This window comes from Oenanthe melanoleuca, chromosome 1A (genome assembly GCF_029582105.1).
Source record: "Oenanthe melanoleuca isolate GR-GAL-2019-014 chromosome 1A, OMel1.0, whole genome shotgun sequence".
Lineage (NCBI taxonomy): Eukaryota > Metazoa > Chordata > Aves > Passeriformes > Muscicapidae > Oenanthe > Oenanthe melanoleuca.
The window spans coordinates 27,259,565-27,281,248 of record NC_079334.1 but is presented as its reverse complement, the minus strand read 5'-3'; the positions used below and the strand labels follow the sequence as shown (position 1 = coordinate 27,281,248).

The 21,684-nt window shown below is 35.0% G+C and overlaps 1 protein-coding gene across 1 annotated transcript in view; it reads left to right on the top strand.

Annotated features, from left to right (window-relative positions):
• Positions 1-21,684, top strand: part of CFAP54 (cilia and flagella associated protein 54) — a 107,358-nt gene that overhangs the window by 24,206 nt on the left and 61,468 nt on the right. Inside the window, exons 17-29 of the mRNA XM_056482515.1 lie at positions 884-1,012; positions 2,271-2,418; positions 3,210-3,287; positions 3,371-3,492; positions 6,713-6,886; positions 9,137-9,229; positions 11,601-11,786; positions 12,777-12,919; positions 14,902-15,049; positions 16,032-16,187; positions 17,949-18,071; positions 20,071-20,205; positions 20,642-20,738. Coding sequence (XP_056338490.1) covers positions 884-1,012; positions 2,271-2,418; positions 3,210-3,287; positions 3,371-3,492; positions 6,713-6,886; positions 9,137-9,229; positions 11,601-11,786; positions 12,777-12,919; positions 14,902-15,049; positions 16,032-16,187; positions 17,949-18,071; positions 20,071-20,205; positions 20,642-20,738 — 1,732 coding nt within the window. The remainder of the gene's footprint in view (positions 1-883; positions 1,013-2,270; positions 2,419-3,209; positions 3,288-3,370; positions 3,493-6,712; positions 6,887-9,136; positions 9,230-11,600; positions 11,787-12,776; positions 12,920-14,901; positions 15,050-16,031; positions 16,188-17,948; positions 18,072-20,070; positions 20,206-20,641; positions 20,739-21,684) is intronic.

Here is a 21,684-nt window from a genome sequence, read left to right as displayed (position 1 = left end):
TATTTAATATGATTAATATGATATATTTAGTTTTACAAATATGAAATGTTTAATACAATCCTACTAGTGCAGAGGAAGAAAGTAAAGATATTTATTTTTCAAATGTAATAAAATTGGAAAAATTTCCCTGAGTCTTTTTTATCAATCCTTTTTCTGGAAGAGATTGTATTTGAAGGTTTTTTTACAGCATAAGCATAGTGATTTCCACTGTATACCTTTTTTTTAATGCAATCTGTTCAATGATTTAATGGTACATTTCATTAAGATCATAGAAATTTTAGTCTGTGCTTAATTTAGGAAAATATTTTGGATTGTGTTTTTGCTTCCTTCTCTTTGTAAGGATCATGTGGAATAGATGAAACACCCTAAGTGTCCTTGCTTTGTTCAGCACTTTGCAGAATTTCCCAATCAAATGACTTACTAAAGCACATTAAGGGTTAATGATATTCGTTAGCCTGAGGATTCAGGAGTGTTGTCAGTCATATGTCTTAATGCTTACACACATGGACAATGATAGTTCAATTATAGTCTACTTAAAGGTGATGTTTCCTGTAAAAACTGTTTTCTTTGTAGTGTTTAATGGAATATTGAAAAACTGCAAATACTATGTTTTCAATTTAATTCTTTAAGGTCAGTTTCATTCTGCTATAAGCTAATGCTGAGTAGTTTGGCTTTTTTTTTCAGCTGAAGGAAAATCAGTCCTACTTAACATTTAAAACATTGATATTAGTATATTAAAGTGTAGGGAGCAGTACCTATGTAAAGATTATCTGACAGTTTTAAACTTGAACACCTAAAAAGAAAAGCACATTACTTTTGATAGACTGTATTATAGTTTTTAATGTTATCTAAGGAAATGTGTTTACATGGGTTTTCATTTCAGAAAACACCTACAGAACAATTACAAATTGCTTATAAAGTTCTTGAAAAAGGAATTAATGACATGAACACATCTCGGTTAATGACCCTTTTACCAGATGGAAAGTCGATATTTGACAACTGCTGTACAAAGGTAAAGTTTACAAAAAGCTACACTGCAACAAAATCTATCAGTAATATATCGTATTTTGATGACACAAACCTCATATTTTCTTCATACATAGAAATCCTACCACTAGCAAATGTACCTCATCTTCCTGGCCCATGTAAGAAAAGAATACAAAGAACATATCTCTGTGTATTAGTGTTGTGGTTTAACCCCAGCTGGCAACTGAGCCCCACACAGTTGCTCATCCAGTCCTTCCCAGTGTCCTGGGGGAAAGGTAAAAGCCAGCAAACTTGTGGGTTGAGATAAGGACAGTTTATTGGGGAAGGCAAAAGCTGTGCACAGAGGCAAAGCAAAACAAGGAATTAATTCAGCACTTCCCTGGGCAGGCAGGTGTTCGGCCAACTCCAGGAGTCCCCATCACATGTAGCTTGTGTGACATGAGAAGATGAATGCTATCACTCAAACATTCCATCCCTACCTCCTTCCCCGAGGTTTATGTACTGACCATGGTGTTGTATGGGCTGGAATATCCCTTAGGTCACCTGCCCTGGTTGTGCCTCCTCCCAACTTCTTGTGCCACCTCAGCCTCTTCTCTGGTGGGGTGGTATGAGAGGCAGTGCTATCACATCGTTGATGCTGTGTGAACCCTGCTCATCAGTAATGAAGACATCCCTGACATTATCAGCACTGTATCCAGCACAAATCCAAGCCACTGCTTCATACCAGCTACTATGAAGAAAACGAACTGTGCCTAAGCCAAAGCCAGCACAAGTTGAAAGAGCATTTTTCTCTTTCAGTAATTGACTATTAAGTCCTTTAGGCTTTCTTTAACATTTTCATTTGTAATAATTATAATATATAGATTTCTTATATAAAATAATAGCAGAAATCCTGTTCATATTTATTGCTTGCAACTGTTTATTATTAAAATCAATTTTTGCTCTTGATGCAAGTTCAGATTTTCTAATTTTCATTCTATATCAATATGATATTTGTTTTATGGATTGGTAACACTGTAAAATGTAGTTTTTGCAGTTTTGTCTTTATTATTGATCCGATTTTCTATTGATTCTCAGATTTTGTCTAGTTCTCTTTACCCATTATCTGTGATCTCTCTCTCTGGTCACTCTCCTTTCCATGCTTTCTTGATTGACTGCATATTACACAAATATGACAAATTTCAGTTTGTCAGTTTACTGAAATAGTATCAATATAAAGAAAAATGCAATAAGCAAAGTAGTGGAAGTTTGTATTTGCTTAATTGCCACTTCCTATTTATTAGGTGTATTCAAATGATCAGAGTTTGAATTCTGTTTTGGGATGTGGCGATGGTAAAAGAGGAGCAGATGATGGTTTTGTAACAGATTTACACTTGGAGCTTATTCAGGCCCAACATCGAGTCGGAGTGAAACTTCTCAAAATTACACAAGGTAGGTTTCAGTAAAGTTAAATAATCTTCATAACTTGATTAGAGTCTTTTTGCTAATGTATTCTGTAGTACAAGGAAATAAAGGAGTATCTGCTTTCTGGAAAGGAGCTGATGTTGGGCAGTTTGTATACAGCATATGGACAGAAATAATGTACTGAATTTGCAGAATTTAGATTTACATTCTACTAGTCTTCAATCTGTACTCAACCAATGGGAGTTAAACTTTGCTGCAACTAATGAATTTCATTCCTAGACACTTGGTTGTTGTATTTTAGTTATAATGTTAACTTTTACAATGCCAGTGAAGAAAAACTGGGAGATGTTCTGTAGATTTATTTTTTTCCTGTAATGCTGATTTTCTCTCTAGAGAATAACTTGAATATTTTATTCAATGTTCTTGGTAATTTGAACTTCTGCTCCTATGAAGTTGTCTATCTTTCCAGTTGGCAGATACTCCACTCTTGCCAAATGGCTTTTGAAAAAAACGCAGCTTGTTCTCTCATTCTTAGTGTTGTTTTGTTTTTTTAAAATTAAAATCTAGTATGAGTTTGACTCTGCAGAGCTACATTGTACCCTGCTCCCTATGATCAAACAAAACCTCTTTTTTTCTGTGGTGTTGAGTTAGGTAGGAGGGTGGAATATTTTTAGTGGCATGATCTGTACAAGAAATTCTACTTGGACCAAAGGAAAGAATGTGAGATGGAGCAGAGCTTTACTGTAAAACTACATATTAACCTCTCAATTTTTTGCAATAGCACTATCAAAATAATTCACTATTTCCTTCCCACACAGGTGCTCAAGTTGTTGACAGAAGTCTTAAGTCTAGTAAGTCTCATGAGAAAAATATTGATGATTTCCAATATTTATCAGGTAAGACTTATTACTCAAGATTTAAGAAGTATAATAAATTATTGCCACTGTTTTATAAATGTCTTAAAATATCTGTTTTATAGAGGAACTTATAATGAAAAAAATTAAAAGGAATAAGCTATCCAGAGCAATCTTTTTGATGCAAAAGGCTGCACAAAAGTTCCCTGAAGACTTAACTACTACTTCCCGAAGGCAACTACTGGAGGTAATAAGAAAAACTTTTTGGTAGAAATTCTTTACCATTAGCACAAGTTTTCATTTCATATAATTAAAACACATAATACTACTTCTCATAAAAACAAGTAAAATGGAAGGGTCATTGTGTGTTTTTTTAACTTCTAAAGTAAATTTTTTTCCTGAGAAGTTTCAAAGAATAAAAATGATCTTAAAACGAGGAAAGAGCACATCCCCAAATTTTGTGTATACATGCAAATGTCAGGATATCTGAGGGAAGATAAGATCTTTCCTTCTACACTTTATTTCCTGGCTTTGCAGTTATGAACCTATACCTTGCCAAAATGCCATTCAGATTTCCTTAGTGTAACCTTTGACATTGTTCTTTTCCCAAGATCTCCAAGTCTTCTTAGAATACTTTAGCTGGTGATGATGAAATGGACTTTATTTTTTTCTTTCTGAGAAAAAAGTTTAGATATTGGGATTTTGGAATCTATTGGAGCTAAAAGCAGAGTCTTCCTGGGTTCTTTTAAGTCTCATGAAATCAATGAGAGTATTTTCGTTGACCTTTGTGCCAGCATCTGTCCATAAAAATTGCTTGCTCATCAACAGGGCTTGAAATTTCTTTATAACCTGTACAACAGGTAACAGATTCTGCAACTGTCACTATATAATATATAAAAGAGTGTTTTAAACAAGAAGTTACTAGAAATTGTTTTTCTTTTATATGCCATTAATTTGGAAGCATGATAAGAAGTGCATATGTTTATTACATCAGAAGAATGCAAAATTGGATCAGAAAATGCCTACATTAAAAATATCCCTCATATATTTGTAAAATACATGTTATTTATGACTGTAATAAATATATCAGATGTTGTGATATGGTATGAATGTTGCAACTGTAGTCACCAGTGAAGACTTACAAGCAATTCCCAAGAAGCATCTGGTTATCCCAAACAAACATTTACCAAGCTCTTACACTGACCTTCACTACATTTTGCTTCTGTGCATTTTTCACCAAGACAGATGTAAATAAAAAAATATATCTGCAGATAGTTGCCAGAAAATATCAGAATTCACTTTGTCTGGACAAACTTAGCATGATCTCTTTTGATATTTGTTTTATGATGAAATATTTAATTATATGCTCAGTTAATTTTCCTGCTTGAGGTGGATGGTGCTTACTTAATCAACAGCAAATCCGTAATTTTATTTTCATGCTTTTGCTTTTTTTATTGTAGAGTTTTATATAGAATTACTTGTATCTTCAGTTGTTTTCTCCTGTAATCAGCACAATATGCTACAAATCTATTTTTATTATATAACAAAATAGGAAGCAGTTTATTTTATTTTGAGAAGCATACAAATAACCATTTCTCATGCCATAAACTGAGTAGATATGGAAGCTTCTGATATGTGTTTATTCAATTACATCAAACTGCTTAATGAGCTGCTGTGCATTTTTATTATTTCTTTCACAGTTGTTTAATTCTTTCTTCCTGTCCTATATGTCTAGTTGGACATCCAAGGTTTTACAGAATTGGATACACTAGTAGTTCTCATTGACCAGCTGTAAAATTGAATTAATGTGATTAAGTTAATACCATGGTCCAAGTCTGTGCAGAGGCAGGGATAAAATGTGTTTTATCACAGTTCAGGCATTTGGGATTTTTATGATGGCATTTGGCTTCCTCAGCCACAAGATTAGTCTTGCTCATCTCGCAGCACTGCCACGTTTATTATCATCCAAGTTCTACAATTACTAAAGTAGAGGTCGTGCAGTATCACTCTCAGTAACAACACTCTTTATTCAACCTGGGAGCATTTCCACCCTTGCACTTATCAGAAATATATCCTCAGACAAGAATGAGTCCATGATACTTTTAATTAAAAATTTTATTGTAGGACTGCTTACCCTGGAAAAATACAGTTTTTAAGGACCCAATAAAGCTTCAAACTACTGATTGAAAAAGTGGAATGGTTGTGTGATGGAAAGTTTCTCTGTACCTTGCTCTTTTTATTATATCCTTCCTGTAATGTGTCCCATGAGGGTGGATGCAACCCTAATCTAAATGGTGAGGGAACAGGGTGGACTGGTAGGTCTGTGAAAATGATTAGCTATGCAAAAGGCTCTATAAAATCTTGTGTCCCCATTTCACTCATTTCATCATAAACCTGTAATCTTTTAATGATTTTTGGACAGTAGATTCTAGGCTTACTCAGTCTGTGATCTGACCCACTATGGTGTCTTCTAAATGTATGAGGACAGAAACAAGGAGCTGTTAAGGTACAGGCTTATAGGATTGTCAATAACTTGAAATATTTTTTTAATTTTATCTTTCAGACTCAGTTCAGCCTCTATCCTTGGTCCAGTGTAGGGTACTAAAAGGCTTCAAATAAAAAAAAATATCTAGTTGTAGGAATATGTCATTCCTTGTCTCTACACAAAATGTAATCCTTGTTCCTCTCTGTGAGTTGGCCTCTTTGGCTTTGATATGTGCAGAACAGCTGCCAGAAGTAAAGATACTGAGGTACTAAGTTCTTAATATTAGATTTACAAGTTAAGTTTCTCTTGAATTGGCAGTGAAATCAAGGTGAAGAAACCTACCAATTTGCTATTCAGCCAAGTTAGCAAAATGTGTAGCCTTGATCTCCAACCAAATGGCCACATAATCACTGTATGTAGGGTGTCTCCACATCTTTGACAGCAGACTCAGTCAGCTTTTAGCTGTCTACAGATGAGGGAAAAATGGCTACTTTTTCTGGACCCACATTCTCCTCCTTTTTCTTTATTTGTAGACTTTATTTTTTTCCCTCTGTTTTTGAAGTACAGATATTTCAGTCTAACTGCTTCTACAGCTCCTCTAGAAATTCCACGGATTAGGTTTCCAGCTCTCTCCTACATAGGAGTTGATATGGTTTTTGTTTCTTTTTGGAGTTAACCACTGGCTGGCACTAATTGCTTATCAACATTATATAACATCACTTTCTGTTTTCCTATAGGTTCTTCCAAATTCGATATGCTTGTTTCATAGGTAATCCTGCATTCTCTAATTATGAAATTAATCTGTGTAATTTACAGAAAGTACTGTTCATACTCATTTAGCATGTAGGATAATATGAAAAGCTACAGAAAGTTTTCTACATAGCAGTGAAATTTTCTATGACAATTCGAAAGTAATGTATAAAATTAAAACCTGTCTGTTATATTTTAAAAGTTTTCTCTTTTGTTTTTATTTCAATAATAGGAAGCACTAACTTTAATTGAGCAAGTTGAAGCTGAGCAAAGTGCTTTGTATCGCAGTCTCAAAGAAGCTATGAGCAGCAAGAAAAAAAGCAGGACTCCTCCTCCTCCTGTGTTACTTTCCAGGTCACATTGCTCCATGACATTTAAACCAGCCCCATTTGATTCAGATATTCAGGTAATGCTTTTCATGATGAATACATAACAAATAACTAAACCATACACAAGAGAAGAAGTTGTTTCAACAGTGCTATACCAACACATTTTTCTTTGCTCCTGAGAGGATTATGTTATTCTGACTTAATTAAGTATCCTTTTTTTTCTCCTCTGAGTCAGTTTTCCTCTGTGACTCACTGTTTTGATCTTCACATTTGCATGAGACTTTCTTAATCTCGTGCATCATGTCCCTTGGTGCTTCTGTTGTCTAATACTTACTTATTCCACTTATCAAAAGCTCATTTTCTGCTTAGGGATTGACGTACTCCTATTTGCTCTCTGAAGAGAGGCAAGACTGTTACATCATGTGATGCAAAAAAGTACCATACTGAAGTCTGTTAACAAAGTGTTGAAGTGGCATGGTTCAGGTGGAAATAATCCACTTTCTGTTAATCACGTAGAGTCCCAGGACTGTGCAGATCATAGGGGGGTATTAGGAGAGGTCTCTTGCCCAACCTTCTGTTTGAAGTAGGATTGACTGTGAGACTAACCTAGTTTGCTCAGAGCTTTATGCAGTCAGTTCTGAAAACTTCCAAGATTGGAGAGAGCTTCTCTGGAAAGTGTGTTCCAACAGGGCAACATGTTCATAGAAAACTTTTCTTCTTATGTACAGTTGGAGACTCCCTTGCCTCAATTTAGGTCTATTGTTTTTCTTTCTCCTACCATGCACTACTGCAAAAAGTCAATAGTACCTACTCCTCTCCCTTCCTCTGCTAATCAAGTAATTTTATCACAGAGGCCAGTCGTGGTATTCAGCCCTGATTTGCCCTTGGTAAATCCCTTCTGACGGTTCTAAATCACCTTACTCACCTTCCCTTGTCCAGAACAGATTCAAACAGGCTGAAGTATGAAAAATACACTAGCTACAGTTTTCTTGAGAGAGAAATTTTCATAGTGATTTTGCAGGCTTCTTCAAAATTATCATGTGTATACACCCAGTTGGAACTCAAATCTTATTAATAGTGGTAATGTTTCTGTGAACTGTTGTTTCATAACCTGCAGTTTTATTGCTATTTTATGAGTAAATTTCAAATAGTTTAATTAGGGAAAGTTTATAATTTTTATCCTTACTGAATTGAAAATAAAATTTAAAAAAATATAAATTTAAAGTTTGGTAGTTCATTTGTTTTATTATATGTTCAAACTTCATTTTGTTTGATACAGGAGTGTGAATACAGCATCTTGGGCCACTAGATGGCGAACTGTGATTACTATTCTTATAATTTGAGACAGTCTAAAACAAATTTTTTTCTGAGGTTAACACATAGCTGTTGATCAGACAGGAAAGGTATTTTTTTAATGTAGAAGTTACTAACTGAATTTTTAGGATTTAGTTAGTTTCTTAGGATAAATGTGTGACTAGGTTTTAATTAGACATATATAGTTCTTGTACTAGGAGTCAAAATACCTGTGAAATTCTAAGACCTTGAGGCTCATTTGCTGAAAATAATCTTCTCAATTTCAATAACACCATGCGAAAAACTGTCAACAGGGGAACACCAACAAATGTCATCATTTAGACTTCTGTAATGACATGCTGATCTCCAGATTGAAGAGAGATGGATTTGATGGATGAATAGCCATTCAGTGGATAAGGAATTGGCTGGATGGACACAGCCAGAGTTGTAGTCCATGGCTCTGTGTATAGGTAGTGGATGGTGATGAGTGGGGTCCCTTAGAGCTCACTCTTGGGACTGATGCTCTTCAGCTCCTACACTGATAACAGACAGTGAGATTGAGTTCAGCCTCAGCAGGGTTGATAACAGGAAGCTGAGCTCTGCAGCTAACACAACAGAAGGAAGAGATGTCATACCTACCTTTCTTTTGCTTGATTTTAAGGATCTGTCTTCAAATAGTTTGCTGAATTGGTACCCAGCGCCTACTTTAGAAGAATACCATTACAGGGATCAAATAATGGATCTAGATGACTTTATATCTATGACCTGTGGAGTTTGGGCTTTGGGATAGCTTTGAGGAATAGGGTAACTCAAGGTTGGGTTAGGATAATGGAAAATCATCTGTTTTTATTGCCACTAGTAGTAGCTTTCCAGCTAAATAATTTAATTGATGTTTTTAATGCAGTTAGACTATAATTTTTTATGACTGAGTTTTTTTGCAGACACTGTTTTCACAAAATTTATGCATGCTACTTTAGGCAAAAATTGGAAATAATACAGTGCATCAACTAATTTTGTTCTCGTTTTCTTCAAAGGTTGCATGGTACTGTATTTTGGGCTCTGTAGCAGGAGGAAGTAATACAAAAGTAAGGTTAAATAGCAATAAACTTCAAAATTCAGGAGAACAGGTAAGACAGAGGTAAAACTTGTTTAGGTAATCCTCTCTTCCTCTAAAAAAACCCAACTGTCTAAATCTTTCTATCTGACACATTTTTAAAAACCATATAACTGGCTAAACCTTTGACTAACTCTTCTATCTTTACTCCAAAACATTTCCAGGAATATTTTTTTAATAAGAAATTAAATTCTCAAAAGCTTCAAGTTAAACAAATGTGAGCCTTGTTATAACTATGTTGTTTTGAGTGGTATCTAAGAAAGGCAAAATTAAAAGAAAGTATATGAAGTATTTCTAGAGTGTGCTCTAGACACTATTCTTCCAGGAATTCAATAAAAGAGAAATTTTAAATAGATAAAAAATCATTCCTCTTCTTAATTGTGTAACTTCTATCAGCTATTTCTTCTAAATAAGATATTGCCTTACTTAATTGTGGCAGCATGATAACATAACTTTTTCAATAACCTTTACATTGAGACACAGTTTATTTCTAGGTTCATGCTCATTCCCTTTCATTCTGTGAACATGTGTTATGGTGATTCATCCCACACATCTTTAATTACTTATGACTGATCATGTTGACTTTGTTTGTACTCCTACATTATTTGTTCATTACAATTTGACCTTTAACTTTTTCTTTCTTTTTTTTTTTTTTTTTTTTTTGGTTTGGTTTGGTTTTGCATTTTTATGTAGGTTTTTTTCCCCCCCACTTTGGATCACATTCTGGTGTTTTTGCACAGACTGAGAAAGTTCTGGTTTTCATTCACTCATGCCTGCTATTGCATTATCCTCCTGTATGGCAACATACAATGAGCCATCCAAATACTGTGCATTTTGTGATTTAAGAAAGGAGCAAGAAAGCTTCAGCACGAACTCTTCAGCAGATTTTTCTGTAGTCTAACACCTCACTGATCTCCTCAGTGATCATTTTTATATCTGGAAATCTTTAAGAAGAGTTCTATTCTTTGCAGGGCAGGTCTTATGCTTTGTGACAGAAGAATGATCTCCCCTCTTTTGCCTGATATTTCAGGCTTTCCTGGCTTTGTAAGCAAGCTCTATACTGATATACTTGTGTTGGTGATGGAGAGGGAATCTTCCCCTTTGCACCTGTTTCCCTGGCACTTCTCCTTAAAGGAAAGCATATGAAAAGAGAAGATGTGTGTAGGTACTGGCAGTAGAGGCTTTGATGTTATTCTTGATATCTGATCATCAAATCCACAAAACCAAGCTTCCTGTGATGTTTAGTGAGGTAGTTTCAATATTCCATCCTGTATCAGTTGACTTAAGTGTCTGACAGGTGACTTTCACCCCATTGCCAGATGTTTTTTTCTGTGAATTTTTTGCAGTCCATCCAAGCCACTGACCATCTTGGCTCTGACAGGAACTGGATACACACAAACCTGAGGTTAACCATGCACCTCTGCAATAGAACTTCTGTTTGCTTTAGAATATGCTTTTGCAAAATGCTGATCTGCAGACAGTCTCTATCTTCTGACTCCAAGAAAAATGTTTAGTGTTCTTGGGGATTGAGTGATCTATCAATTTATCATAAAGGGATGTTGTACTCTTACTTCTGGTCTGCTAGTTCAGGATTCAGCTCCAGCATCTGAGGGGATTTCAGTTGTTCAGAGGTCTCCTTATGAAGGACAGACTGTTTCAATAAGAGCATTGTGTTGGTGCTGCATTCTGATGATCTTGATTCTCATGTTATGCTTCCATCACTGGTGCTTTTTTCTTGTTTCGATTTGAAGTCTTCAAATCTTCCTTATGTAAGTCAGATTGATCATGGAGAGGAAGATGGAAAATCCTCTTAGGAGTGAGCCGTGATGTTAAAGTGCAAATATACAATTACTTGAAGGAAAAATGAAGATCTTGAAAGTATGCTGTTTGCTTCCCAGACTCCAAAGTGCTGTTAATGGTGCTGAAAGGACCAGAGATACCTCTAACTATATTTGATACAAGAAGGTGGCATATTTGCAGGAGACCAGTATGGTCTTTGTCTGGAAGCGCAGCTCAGGGACAGAATGTTTCAGTTCAGTGACTGCAAGCATGGACAATCACTGTGTGAATGTTCAAATGGACACAAGTATCTTAGAAAAACATCAGGTCCTGGTACTTAACTGTTCTGTTAGGTTATGTGCTCTGTGTATGCATCAGCATTCCAGAGAAAACGGATTTTTTTTTTCACCTATAATTTAATTATTTTCTCATAGTTTTCAAGAATTTAATACAAGGATCTAGTACATGGCATGCTGCAAATCTGGATTGTACTTTGACTGTATCCAAGACCATTAAATAATTTGTTTAATAATACAAGTTTAGAATTTGAAATTTGTTTTTGGTATGTACAGTGAGTGTAACTAGAGAAATATTTTTATTGGTAGATACCGGCGGATGGGAAAATTCTCTTTGAAATCCAAGGGTTAGATGCCAATGAGAAATACATATTTGCCGTCGCAGCGTATTCTTCAGATGGAAAACTCATTGGGGATGCTGTTGGGCAAATGACTAAGCCAATCCTTGCCTATCCCCCCCTTTCTGCTATTACTGTTCGAGCATATCTAACTCAGGTAGGGTTAGAATATGATAATGGACACCTACTTTCATTTGGTTGTAATTTCTTGTTTTCAGTGGTTGTTGTAAAGCTACATCTGGTAAGAGCTTGAGGCATTCTTACCAAAAACTTGATAAGCACAAATCACAATTTTAACATAAAAATAGTATATCTAAGTAAGTTGATTATTAACTCAAAATTATCAGAAATATCAGGCGAGGTGGAAAGGATTCAGTTTTCTTACCTATCTCTGTCATTACAGTCTTAATTTAACATCTTTCTTAATTCTTTTTTCTTATTAATTTGGTTTTTTTTTATTTTTGTGGTTGAGACTAAGTACTAGAAATCATCTTGTTAGTCATAATGGAATAAAAAATGTTATTGAACTTAGCATGTATCAAAGCCAACCATTTTCATATTGAAATTAGTTTTGTAGTATCTTGTGAAAGACCACAAAGGTTGTCAGATCATTATAATTTTCTGTGTTCTTACTAAAGGATATTTAAAACAGATTGTGACACAGAGAAAAGTGAAATTGTCTAGGCCTATAGATAGATCTAGAGAGATCATGGGGAATAGTTATAAGCTTTCCTAAAATATTCCAGTGTAAAATGTATTCACATGAATTTATGCCTACTTATTTGGCTTAGTTTACATCCCGTCATGCAGAAGGGCATTCTGCAGTATTAGCAAAAGAAAAATGAACCTAGATGAATTTATATGCTTCAAAAACTGCAGCACAATGCCTGTACAGTTTTCCACACAGGGCTGTTAGAGAGGTCAGCAGTCAAGGAACTCCTTTGCTTTCTCCAATGCTAAGTCTGAACCACACTAATTTTAGTAGAATCTGATTGTTGATACATGTATTTTATTCAACTACATCAGAATATTCTTAGACAAATTGTAAATTTACATGTTGTTGGGAGTTTTGAAACCTTATTTATCCTATAATTTTATCTGGCTTGTTTATTTCATGAGCATGTCAAACTGCTTGTTTATTTTGCAGGTGGCCTATCAGACAGGCAACTTTAGATTAGCCAGAGCAGCATTTTCACCCATGTGGGATTACTTTGTTTCAGATTCTTCTCCACTACCTCCCAATGCAGCTGTTATTTCTGCAAGTAGTAATTTGACTATATCTGAAAAAAGGTAAAACAAAATGATAGATAATTAATTAACTATTATTTTAATTATTTTCTTATTATAGATGTACACATTTTATTTAGAAGAGTTCTAAGTTGTGGAATTTTTTTTCAGGCTTGTGATATGAAAAAAGGGTTTATAATTAGCAGAGGATTTTTGTTATTTATGGGACTGCTAACATTTGCACACCTAATTCTTTACAATGGCTATTTTCTTAAGATAATTGTGAAATGTTTCTAAAGTAGGTATTAGTTTTGTGTGATGCATTTTCATATGCAAAATGTATCATATGCACTGGGTTTTGACTTTCCAATTAAGGGAGCAATAGATCTCAGAAATTGTGAACATTTTGTCAAGAACACCGACCAAAACAGGCAAATGATTGCTAATTTGTTTCGGAGTGGCTATATAATATACCAATAATCTTTGCATATGCTAGAGGGCTTTAGAGATATTTAAAATTAATTATTGTCTGAAAAAATTTCAGATGTTCAACCATAATTATGTAAGTTTTTCATAACCCAGCTAGAAATTTTGTGGTTACATTTTCTGAAATTCAATAGGTCCAGGTTTGGAAATACATCAAAACTGAATTTATTCTCAGATAAAAGAAGTTTTTATGAATTAATATAAGTGAAATATTATAAAAATCGTTTTTTATGTATGTCAGCTATTTGTGATTTGATAATGAATTAACATCCAGTATAACTAAATACAAATAATCAATTTCACTGTCTGCTCTTGAAGTTCCACTACATGTCTGATACCAGGTATACAAATGCACCAAGAGTCTTGATAAGCCAAATAAGCCATAGACATAGCAACACTTGGGATTTACACACAGCCTATGGACTGCAGATAATCACTATACAGCCTATTTCATGATTGTGTGGGTTTTTTAATCTACCTTGGCCTAGGCAACAAAGCAGGAATAGTCATTGTGCTGTTTTCTGCATTTGTTTTGTCGTTATTGTTTTTTTTTATAAGCAATTTTTTAGCACAACCAGCTCTAGAGATAATATTGTAATGAGTCTTTTTTCACATAAATCAGATAAAGACAGAAAATCTTAAGCAGCTGTGCAAAGCAGTTTCAGGGATTTTGCTTTTCTGATGGTTATGGCCAAGCCTCTTTTTTTTTGGTTTTTCAATTAACATGGAAGATTCTCACAGCTGCGGTATGAGGCAGTTTCAGTTTTACTAAAAAGCAGGTAAGAGATTGGACTCGCTAAAGGGACAGCAGAGGGAGCCTGAAGAAAAGGAAACCTGTGTTTCCAGCCAGAAGCCCTGGTGGGGTATCCTGGTAATGTCAAGTGTGTGAATGTGTCTATCTGATCTTCCTTCTCAAATTTCACCCTCTTTCAGGAAATACAATCGAGGAGAAGAAGGAATTTATTTCTTGTACTTCAAAACCACAGGATTTTTCCTGTAACAAAAGATATTAAAAAAAATACAGCAAGTACAAATGTCTCTCCGTCCCTAGCAAAGGAAAAAAAAACCCTAAAAATATCTTGATAGAAAAGCAGGCAAAAGAAAAGAGACTGTTTTGAGACCTGTAATACAAGACATAAGTATTGAAAAGGAGTCTGTTACTAATACTTAGTAATGAACTTCACAACTGTGTGTATCATTGTCAGAATACAGAAGAACAATGTGTAAAAGGAGACACTGAAAATAAATAAGCTGTAGCATCTGAAGTTTTCAAAAACAGTTCAAAATTAGTTTCACTGGATTAGATAATGCAAATAAGGAAAAGTTTTCTTAGATTAGTAGAAAGTGGATAGCAATTTCAAAATAAGTCTTATTTTTATTTATTTAGTTTTTAATTTAGAAATTCAAAGCAATTTTTTTCAGTTTTATATGTAACTCTTATTTCCAGAAGTTACAGTAATCTCTAGAGACTTCATTTTATTATAATGCAGTGTCAGGCATGCAAGGTCTGAATCATAATTTACATGCTTTTACCATTCTTTTGCTTTTGTATTTTGTAGGTTACGTTTTAAAGCTGTGTCTCAGACTTCTCCTATTACCTTGCACCTCTTTTTGAGGAATATATTTGCTGTTTCTGACATTAATGTCATGGAAGGAGCACTCTTCAGTGATTCCATCTGTTCCAATGAGATATTTTATAAGGAACAAGTATGTGTGGTTTAAAATAATATACTGGATTTGATTTTACTTTTTCATCAGCTTTATTTCATCATTGCAAGATAGATGTGGCAATCAACTAATCCTATTTACAGAATACTCCATTTTCTGTGGGTTTCATGGCCTTTCTTTCTGAAGTATTTCAGAAGCTGTTGGTTATTTACATCCTGCTGGAATGATGATTTCTGAATCAGTTATTGTCTAATCCAAAGCCCACTGATTCCTACTGAGGAAGATTTTTCTGGACTTCAGTGGTGGTAGAGTATAATATAAGAAAGAAGTGTAGTAATTGTTATTTTTGTCCTATTAGGATCTACCTTGAATTTTTAATTTTAAACATTTATGCTATTTAATACACATATATTAATTAGGATGTGACTTCTAATAGGGTTTAATGGTTTTAATATGCTAATATTTAATTTCAGAGTTTTTACAGTATAGTGGCATGTTAATGATAAAAAACACCCTTTCTTTTTATTTGGATAGTCAAGCTTTGCCTCCTGTTTTATTGTATTCTTATTCTATTCCCTTTTTTGCTAAAGTACTTGTAAAACAATGGTAGCAATTCATTAGTCAGTAACTTCACAAGATCAACTTTCACTTGCAAGGATTGCAACAGGTAACTTGAAGGGAAAGGAAGGAATTATCCTTCCCTTACCTACCCTGAGAGGCTAGCTTGTGAAATTTCCATTCCACACAGTCTGAGATTATTAATCAGCCTCAATTTGTAAATTATATGGGCAAACTCAGAGGGCACAATTGGATCAAGAGCAATTGTTTCCTTTAGTATCAGGAATAATGTGTTTTTTTTAATATACTTCTAGCAGGTGTCGATGTAAATGCATTTTTAAATTTCATCTTACTTATTGCTTATACTGCTTTTTAAACTGCAGTAACATCTGTCTTCTTCCTCTCTCAAATGTTTTAACCAACAGAATGCATATTTAAATGAAAATGTGTTTTTCTTTTACAGGTTGCTAGATTAGCAGAATGTGAAAGAATGATTGTGGCAATTGAACTTAGCAACTGTTTGAACAATGCGAGTTATACCCTGCAGTCTGTTGTACAATGTTATGGCCTCCTCGCCCCACTTATTTATCATAAGACTTTTTCAGTGCCAGTAGTTCAGGTGAGGACATTTTAAGACAAAGCAGCTGTCAGGTCCTGCAGTTATAATGATTCAAATTAAACTTATAATAGGCAGTACAGTTGGAGAGCTAAATATCTCTAGGCTTTGACTTCTTAATAGCGGAAAGAAAAGACTTTTAAAGTTTTATATGTCCCCAGTGCATATAACTTCAGTGTAAGCTGCACGCCTTCTGCTCTCAGATATGGTAAAGTAACTGCAGAGTATAGATTGTTTCTTCAGGGTGATTGTTGGTATTTTAAACTGTAGCAGAATCTACAATGTCATTTCTACTTCAATGTTATTTCCAGATGGCAATTTTGAGGAAAGAAAAGCAGCATTTGCCTGTGTTGGGTTCTTTTTTTTTTTTTTTGGGGAGGGGTTTGTTGTTTGTTTTTTTTTTTTTCTTTTTTTTTTTTTTTTTTTTTTGTTTGGTTTGGTTTGGTTTGGTTTGGTTTGGTTTGGTTTGGTTTGGTTTGGTTTGGTTTTTTTTTAAAATTTGGAATGTTTGCTTCATATGCAGTTTTGTTTTCTTCTTAAAGAAAAGCAGGCTGTTCAGTGTTTTGATAAAGCAGTCTTTAGTTTTCAGGCATGTGCTCCTTTCCAGAAGCAAGCACCTTCTCTTCAAAACCAGAGTACCTGAATTCTCCCCTGCCATTTATGAAGCAGCAGATGTGTTTTTTAGATTCAGCAATGATACAGTAGAAATATGCTAATCTTTTCACTGTAATTAGGTAGCTTTTTAGGTAGCAGCAATAAAAGTATATTTGCTCTGTGAGAAAGGATGAGGTGACTGCACTGCAGGTGAGGCACAGAGCAGCATCATCTGAATATGGCAGACAGAGCAGGGTGTTGGTAAGAGGATCCAGTGGCAGTCCAGAGAACATGAGGTTATTGGGCTGGCACAGGGTCCATCCAGGAGAAAAAGTCAAGAGATGCAGGAATTGAAGCCAGATGCTGGAGGCAAGGCTACAACACAAGTCCAAAGTCCATCCAGGAGAAAGAACTGAAGATGAGCACAGCACAGCACAAGCAGGGACTGAAGGCTTGTACCTGAGCTTGATTGGCACTCTTGGGCTCCTGGGCAGAGGGTGTGAGGGGAGCTCTCAAGTGAGGATGCTCAGGGAAGGACTGCTGGGCCCTGAGAAATTTTCAGGAGTGCTTAGATAAAAAGCAACCAAACATCTATTTGAATACAGGGATAGCTTCCTGATTAAGACATTGTTGGCTGTAGTGTCCTGCTAAAGGCACAGCTAGCCACTGGAAATGGCTCCTGTTTCAGATTTCTTAATTAAAGTGAAAAATAATTTAGCCACATGTTCTTTTTGTTTCTGATGGAAAAAAATGGAGAAAGAAGTATTTTATTTTTACAGCATACTGGAAATATATATTTTTTTCATTTGAAATTCTTACCATCTCAATATATTTTAAAGTGGTCTTCCAGTAGGATTATGTAGTGAATTAAACATTCTTGGATTCCATGTTAGTTAAATCAGCAAAAATATCTATGATGTATCTATATATTAATATCTGGGATTTTATGTGAACATGTAGTTTTTTTCCCAAAGGGCTGTGGTTGAAATCTTGACAATGATCAATTAAATGGATATTTTATTATTGGCATTTGTACAGCTAATGTTTTATCCAATTCATTAAATTTCAAATATTTTTAAAGTTCATCATGAAATACAATGGGCTGTATAGAGGTACAAGCTTGTAAGTGTGCTCCAGACTCCAAACTTTTTTTAACCCTTGTATTTACAGATCCTCATTAAATGCTTGGCTGTTCTCCAAGAAATTCCAAATGCTACTTTGCAAAGGAGACAGGAAGGATGTTATGAGAGTATTCAGCATATGATAGCTTGTACTTCATATCATACAGCAAAGGTATGGTGTGTATTTTTGTGCTTACAGCTTAATTTGAGATACAGCTCTTGTCATTTAGAGAAAAGAGATTTAGTAAGCTGGCCTTCAGAATGATATCTTAGAGAACCAGCAATCTTAAATAGTAAAGGCACACAAGTATTTATCTTTGAATCAGTGCATTTTTATAACAATGACATTTTGACTTTTTACTATTTATTCAGAAAATAGTCTATAACTATTAGTCCATGTCATCAGATCTACATTTTATATCACTGTGTGCATTTTTGTATTTAAGGCAGTAATATTTTCAATAAGAGGTAAATGTAATATATCAGTTTAAAATTTTATTTATTGCAAATAATCTGTATCAGTAGTTTTAATCAGATTAATATATCTGTTTTAGTTGCTAATTAGATACAAGAGACTTTATACTGTTTAGTCTTGCATACTGGCAGAAATAACAGCTTGACTTTCAACCATAATATATATCTGTAGATGACATTTATGATTCAGATATTGAATCTAGTGATTGACTCAATTTAGTGAGATAAGGAGAAACATGGTACTGGATTTTTTTCCCTTATGTATAGAGACATGCTGCAGTTAATTACTTGCTATCATAAATGTGTGGTACTGAAAAAGTCAGCTTTCCTCTAGCTTTGGGTACACCTCAACAAAGAGCTCATACTGAAGCTGAGCTGTGGCTAATAATTTGAGGGATTCCTCTGTGCTGGTGATTCCTCAGCATGGTCTTTATAGGAGCTGAATCTCCGTGCTCACCTCACAAGACCAGACCAGTATCAAACAACCCTAAAAATGCTCTGCAAGGGCAACATGGCTGTGAGGCCAGGGACCAAGGGCAATGCCATGGCTGGCAGGGCAGCACCTGGTATTGAGGTTCAGCCAGATGTTCAGATTATCAGGTAAATTTGGGGTGATGAGGCAGGTCAGATGTGAAGCTGGGAAGTCAGTCCACAGGTCAGGGTAAGACAGAGCCCAGCAGGCTGGTCCATCATGATGGGAACAGTCTGAGGTCAAGCTCAGAAGTTGGTCCATGGGCCAGGTGCCCAGTCTAGTGAATCCATTGCCACACCCAAGCATGACTTGGGCCAAGTTGGAGCCCAGTATTTCTGCCATATAGGAGCCAGCAGGGACTGTAGGCTTAGACTTGAGCTGAGAGGGAGCTCCTGACCCCACAGGCATAGGCTGGAGAGTGCTATTAGGGCCAAGAAAGCCTATTAGAAGCCTTGAAAGCTTGTTTGTTTGTTTGTTATTGGATTCCTCAGCTAAATGACTACCATTTAGATTGCTGATATTTTTTTCCTTAGAGATAGCATTTCAACAGGATAGCATACAGATTAGGAAAGAGAATGAGTGAATTGCAAATGCTTCTCATTAAAGCATGGTACAGTTTTTCTTTTGACTTACAGTCTGGTCCTGTACTGTGTTTATCCTAAGGTAATCCTAAACACTTAGGATCACAAAGGCAAAAATCCTAATGTGAAGTTAGCTTGCACGTAGTAGAAGCACTTGGGCCTTTAGAGCTCTATCTAAAGAAGATGAAGCCATCTAAAAACATTTGCTACACTTGTAATTTATAAATTTTGTAATTTAAAAATAAATTTCACCAGTCCTTTCACTAATACAGTTGGGACTTTAAAATGTGCACTTGATACCAGAGAGGCAAATGAGGATCATTTAGTTACCCTTTATGTTCTTTGATAGCAGTACTGCCTGAGAACAGGGAGAGTGTCAATCACAGCAATAGATACTTCTGGATAAATCTTTCTATTCTCTGAGGGATAGGCTAAGCAGAAGTAGAATGCAAAGATAACATATCTGCAATTCCAATTATTTTACATGTCTACAGTCCTGGGTTTTTTTATTGAAAGAGACTTGCATATTGAGTAATTAATTTCTATTTCAAATATTAATGCATTTTGACAATTATAAGTAGACAGTAATGAAATATTACATATTATGTAAACCAAAATATTTGTAACAGATGATTCTTTTATAGGTCCTGCATTCATGGGAAGAGTATGAACTTGCAGTAATTATCATTAACTATGGGAAAAAATTGTTGATCTCACCAGCAGTTTCACCCAGCCTGTCAGAAGATGTGAAAACTGAAGAAAAACACACTGGCAAAGGGGTAAAAGTAGTTGCTCTGGTTTTTACTTTTTCTTTTCTCTAAATTCTGTATTCTGTTATTTTGAAGACTAGATTTATTAATTTTTTTGTTCTAGAATCATAGAGTGGTTTGGGTTGGAAGGGGCCTTAAAGATCATCTAGCTCCAAAGCCCTGTCTTGGGCAGGGGTGCTTTCCACTAGACTGGGTTGCTCAGTGCCCCATCCAGGTCTTGAACTCCTCCAGAGATGGGGAGTCCCCGTGCTTGGGAAAATATGCTGTGCTAAAAAAATCATGAACATAATTTTTATTTCATCAGAAAAGAATAATAATACAATATTGATGAAATTATAAGATAGAGATTCAGATGACTTGAGATCTAAGCTAAATTCAGCTATTGACAAGCTGGTTTTAGTTAAGTTAAAGCTAAGCTTTCATAACAAAGTATTCAATATTTCAGAAATATTCCTCAAAGACATCCCATTTAGCTGCAATGGCAAAAGCAGCAGAAAATCTGAGTACTCTTGAATCAAGTCTCCTCAAACTGACAGAACCAGGTGGGTGTACTGTTGAAACACTTCTTAACTTTGTCTGTGGAGTTTTCTGTGGTTTGTTTGTAAAAAAAGCATTTACTGGAGATGTACCTTTATTTCTTTTATCTTCTGTGATGAATCAACCAAAGCAATAATGATCTTGGTAATGATCACCTGGTAGTGCTGTAGGTATTCACATTTTTTGTAATTTCCACTGGAAGACTCAGTTGTTCTTTAAAAGGGTTATTCCTTTGTGAACAATTCTGCAAATATTTATGTTCTCCATTCTGTTTAAATTGGATTCTTTGTCTTCTTAAATCAGAAAATGCAGTGGCAAAGACCACTGTCTATTTAGAGCTTGTCTGCCAATGCTGGTAGTAATGACCACATTTTAGTGGAGAAAACTGTCCCTAAAGAAAGTTAACAGAAATTGTCATTTTTTTGAGGGAATTGCATGCATACAAATATTTAACTACCTTTTAACTAAGGAATGAATGTATGAATTTGAAAATATCTTAGAGTCTGGATCAAGCACAAGAATTTCCTGGCTAATAATCCAGCCAAAGTTAGATGTACTAACAAGTAAGAATTATAAAAATTTGGATACACTACAGATTTTTTTCCATTATATTTACATGTCATCTTGTCCTCTTTAGAGCCTGGGTAGAACAGTATAGGTTGGAAGGTATATATTCCAGCCCCCTTCTCAAAACAGGTACAATTAGATCAGGTTGCTCTGAGGCTTGTCCAGTCAAGTTTTGAATCTTTCTGAAGAAAGAGATTTCACAACCTTTATGGGCAATTTATTCCAATAGTTAACAGCTCTTATGGTTAGAGAGGTTTTCTTTTTATGTAATTGGAATTTTCTGATTTCTGGCTTTTTTCAATTACCTGTTGTGTTATCAGTGAGGACAGTCTGTCTTCACATTCTGTATTCCTCCTATTAGGTAGGTGTAGAGTCCTAAGGAAA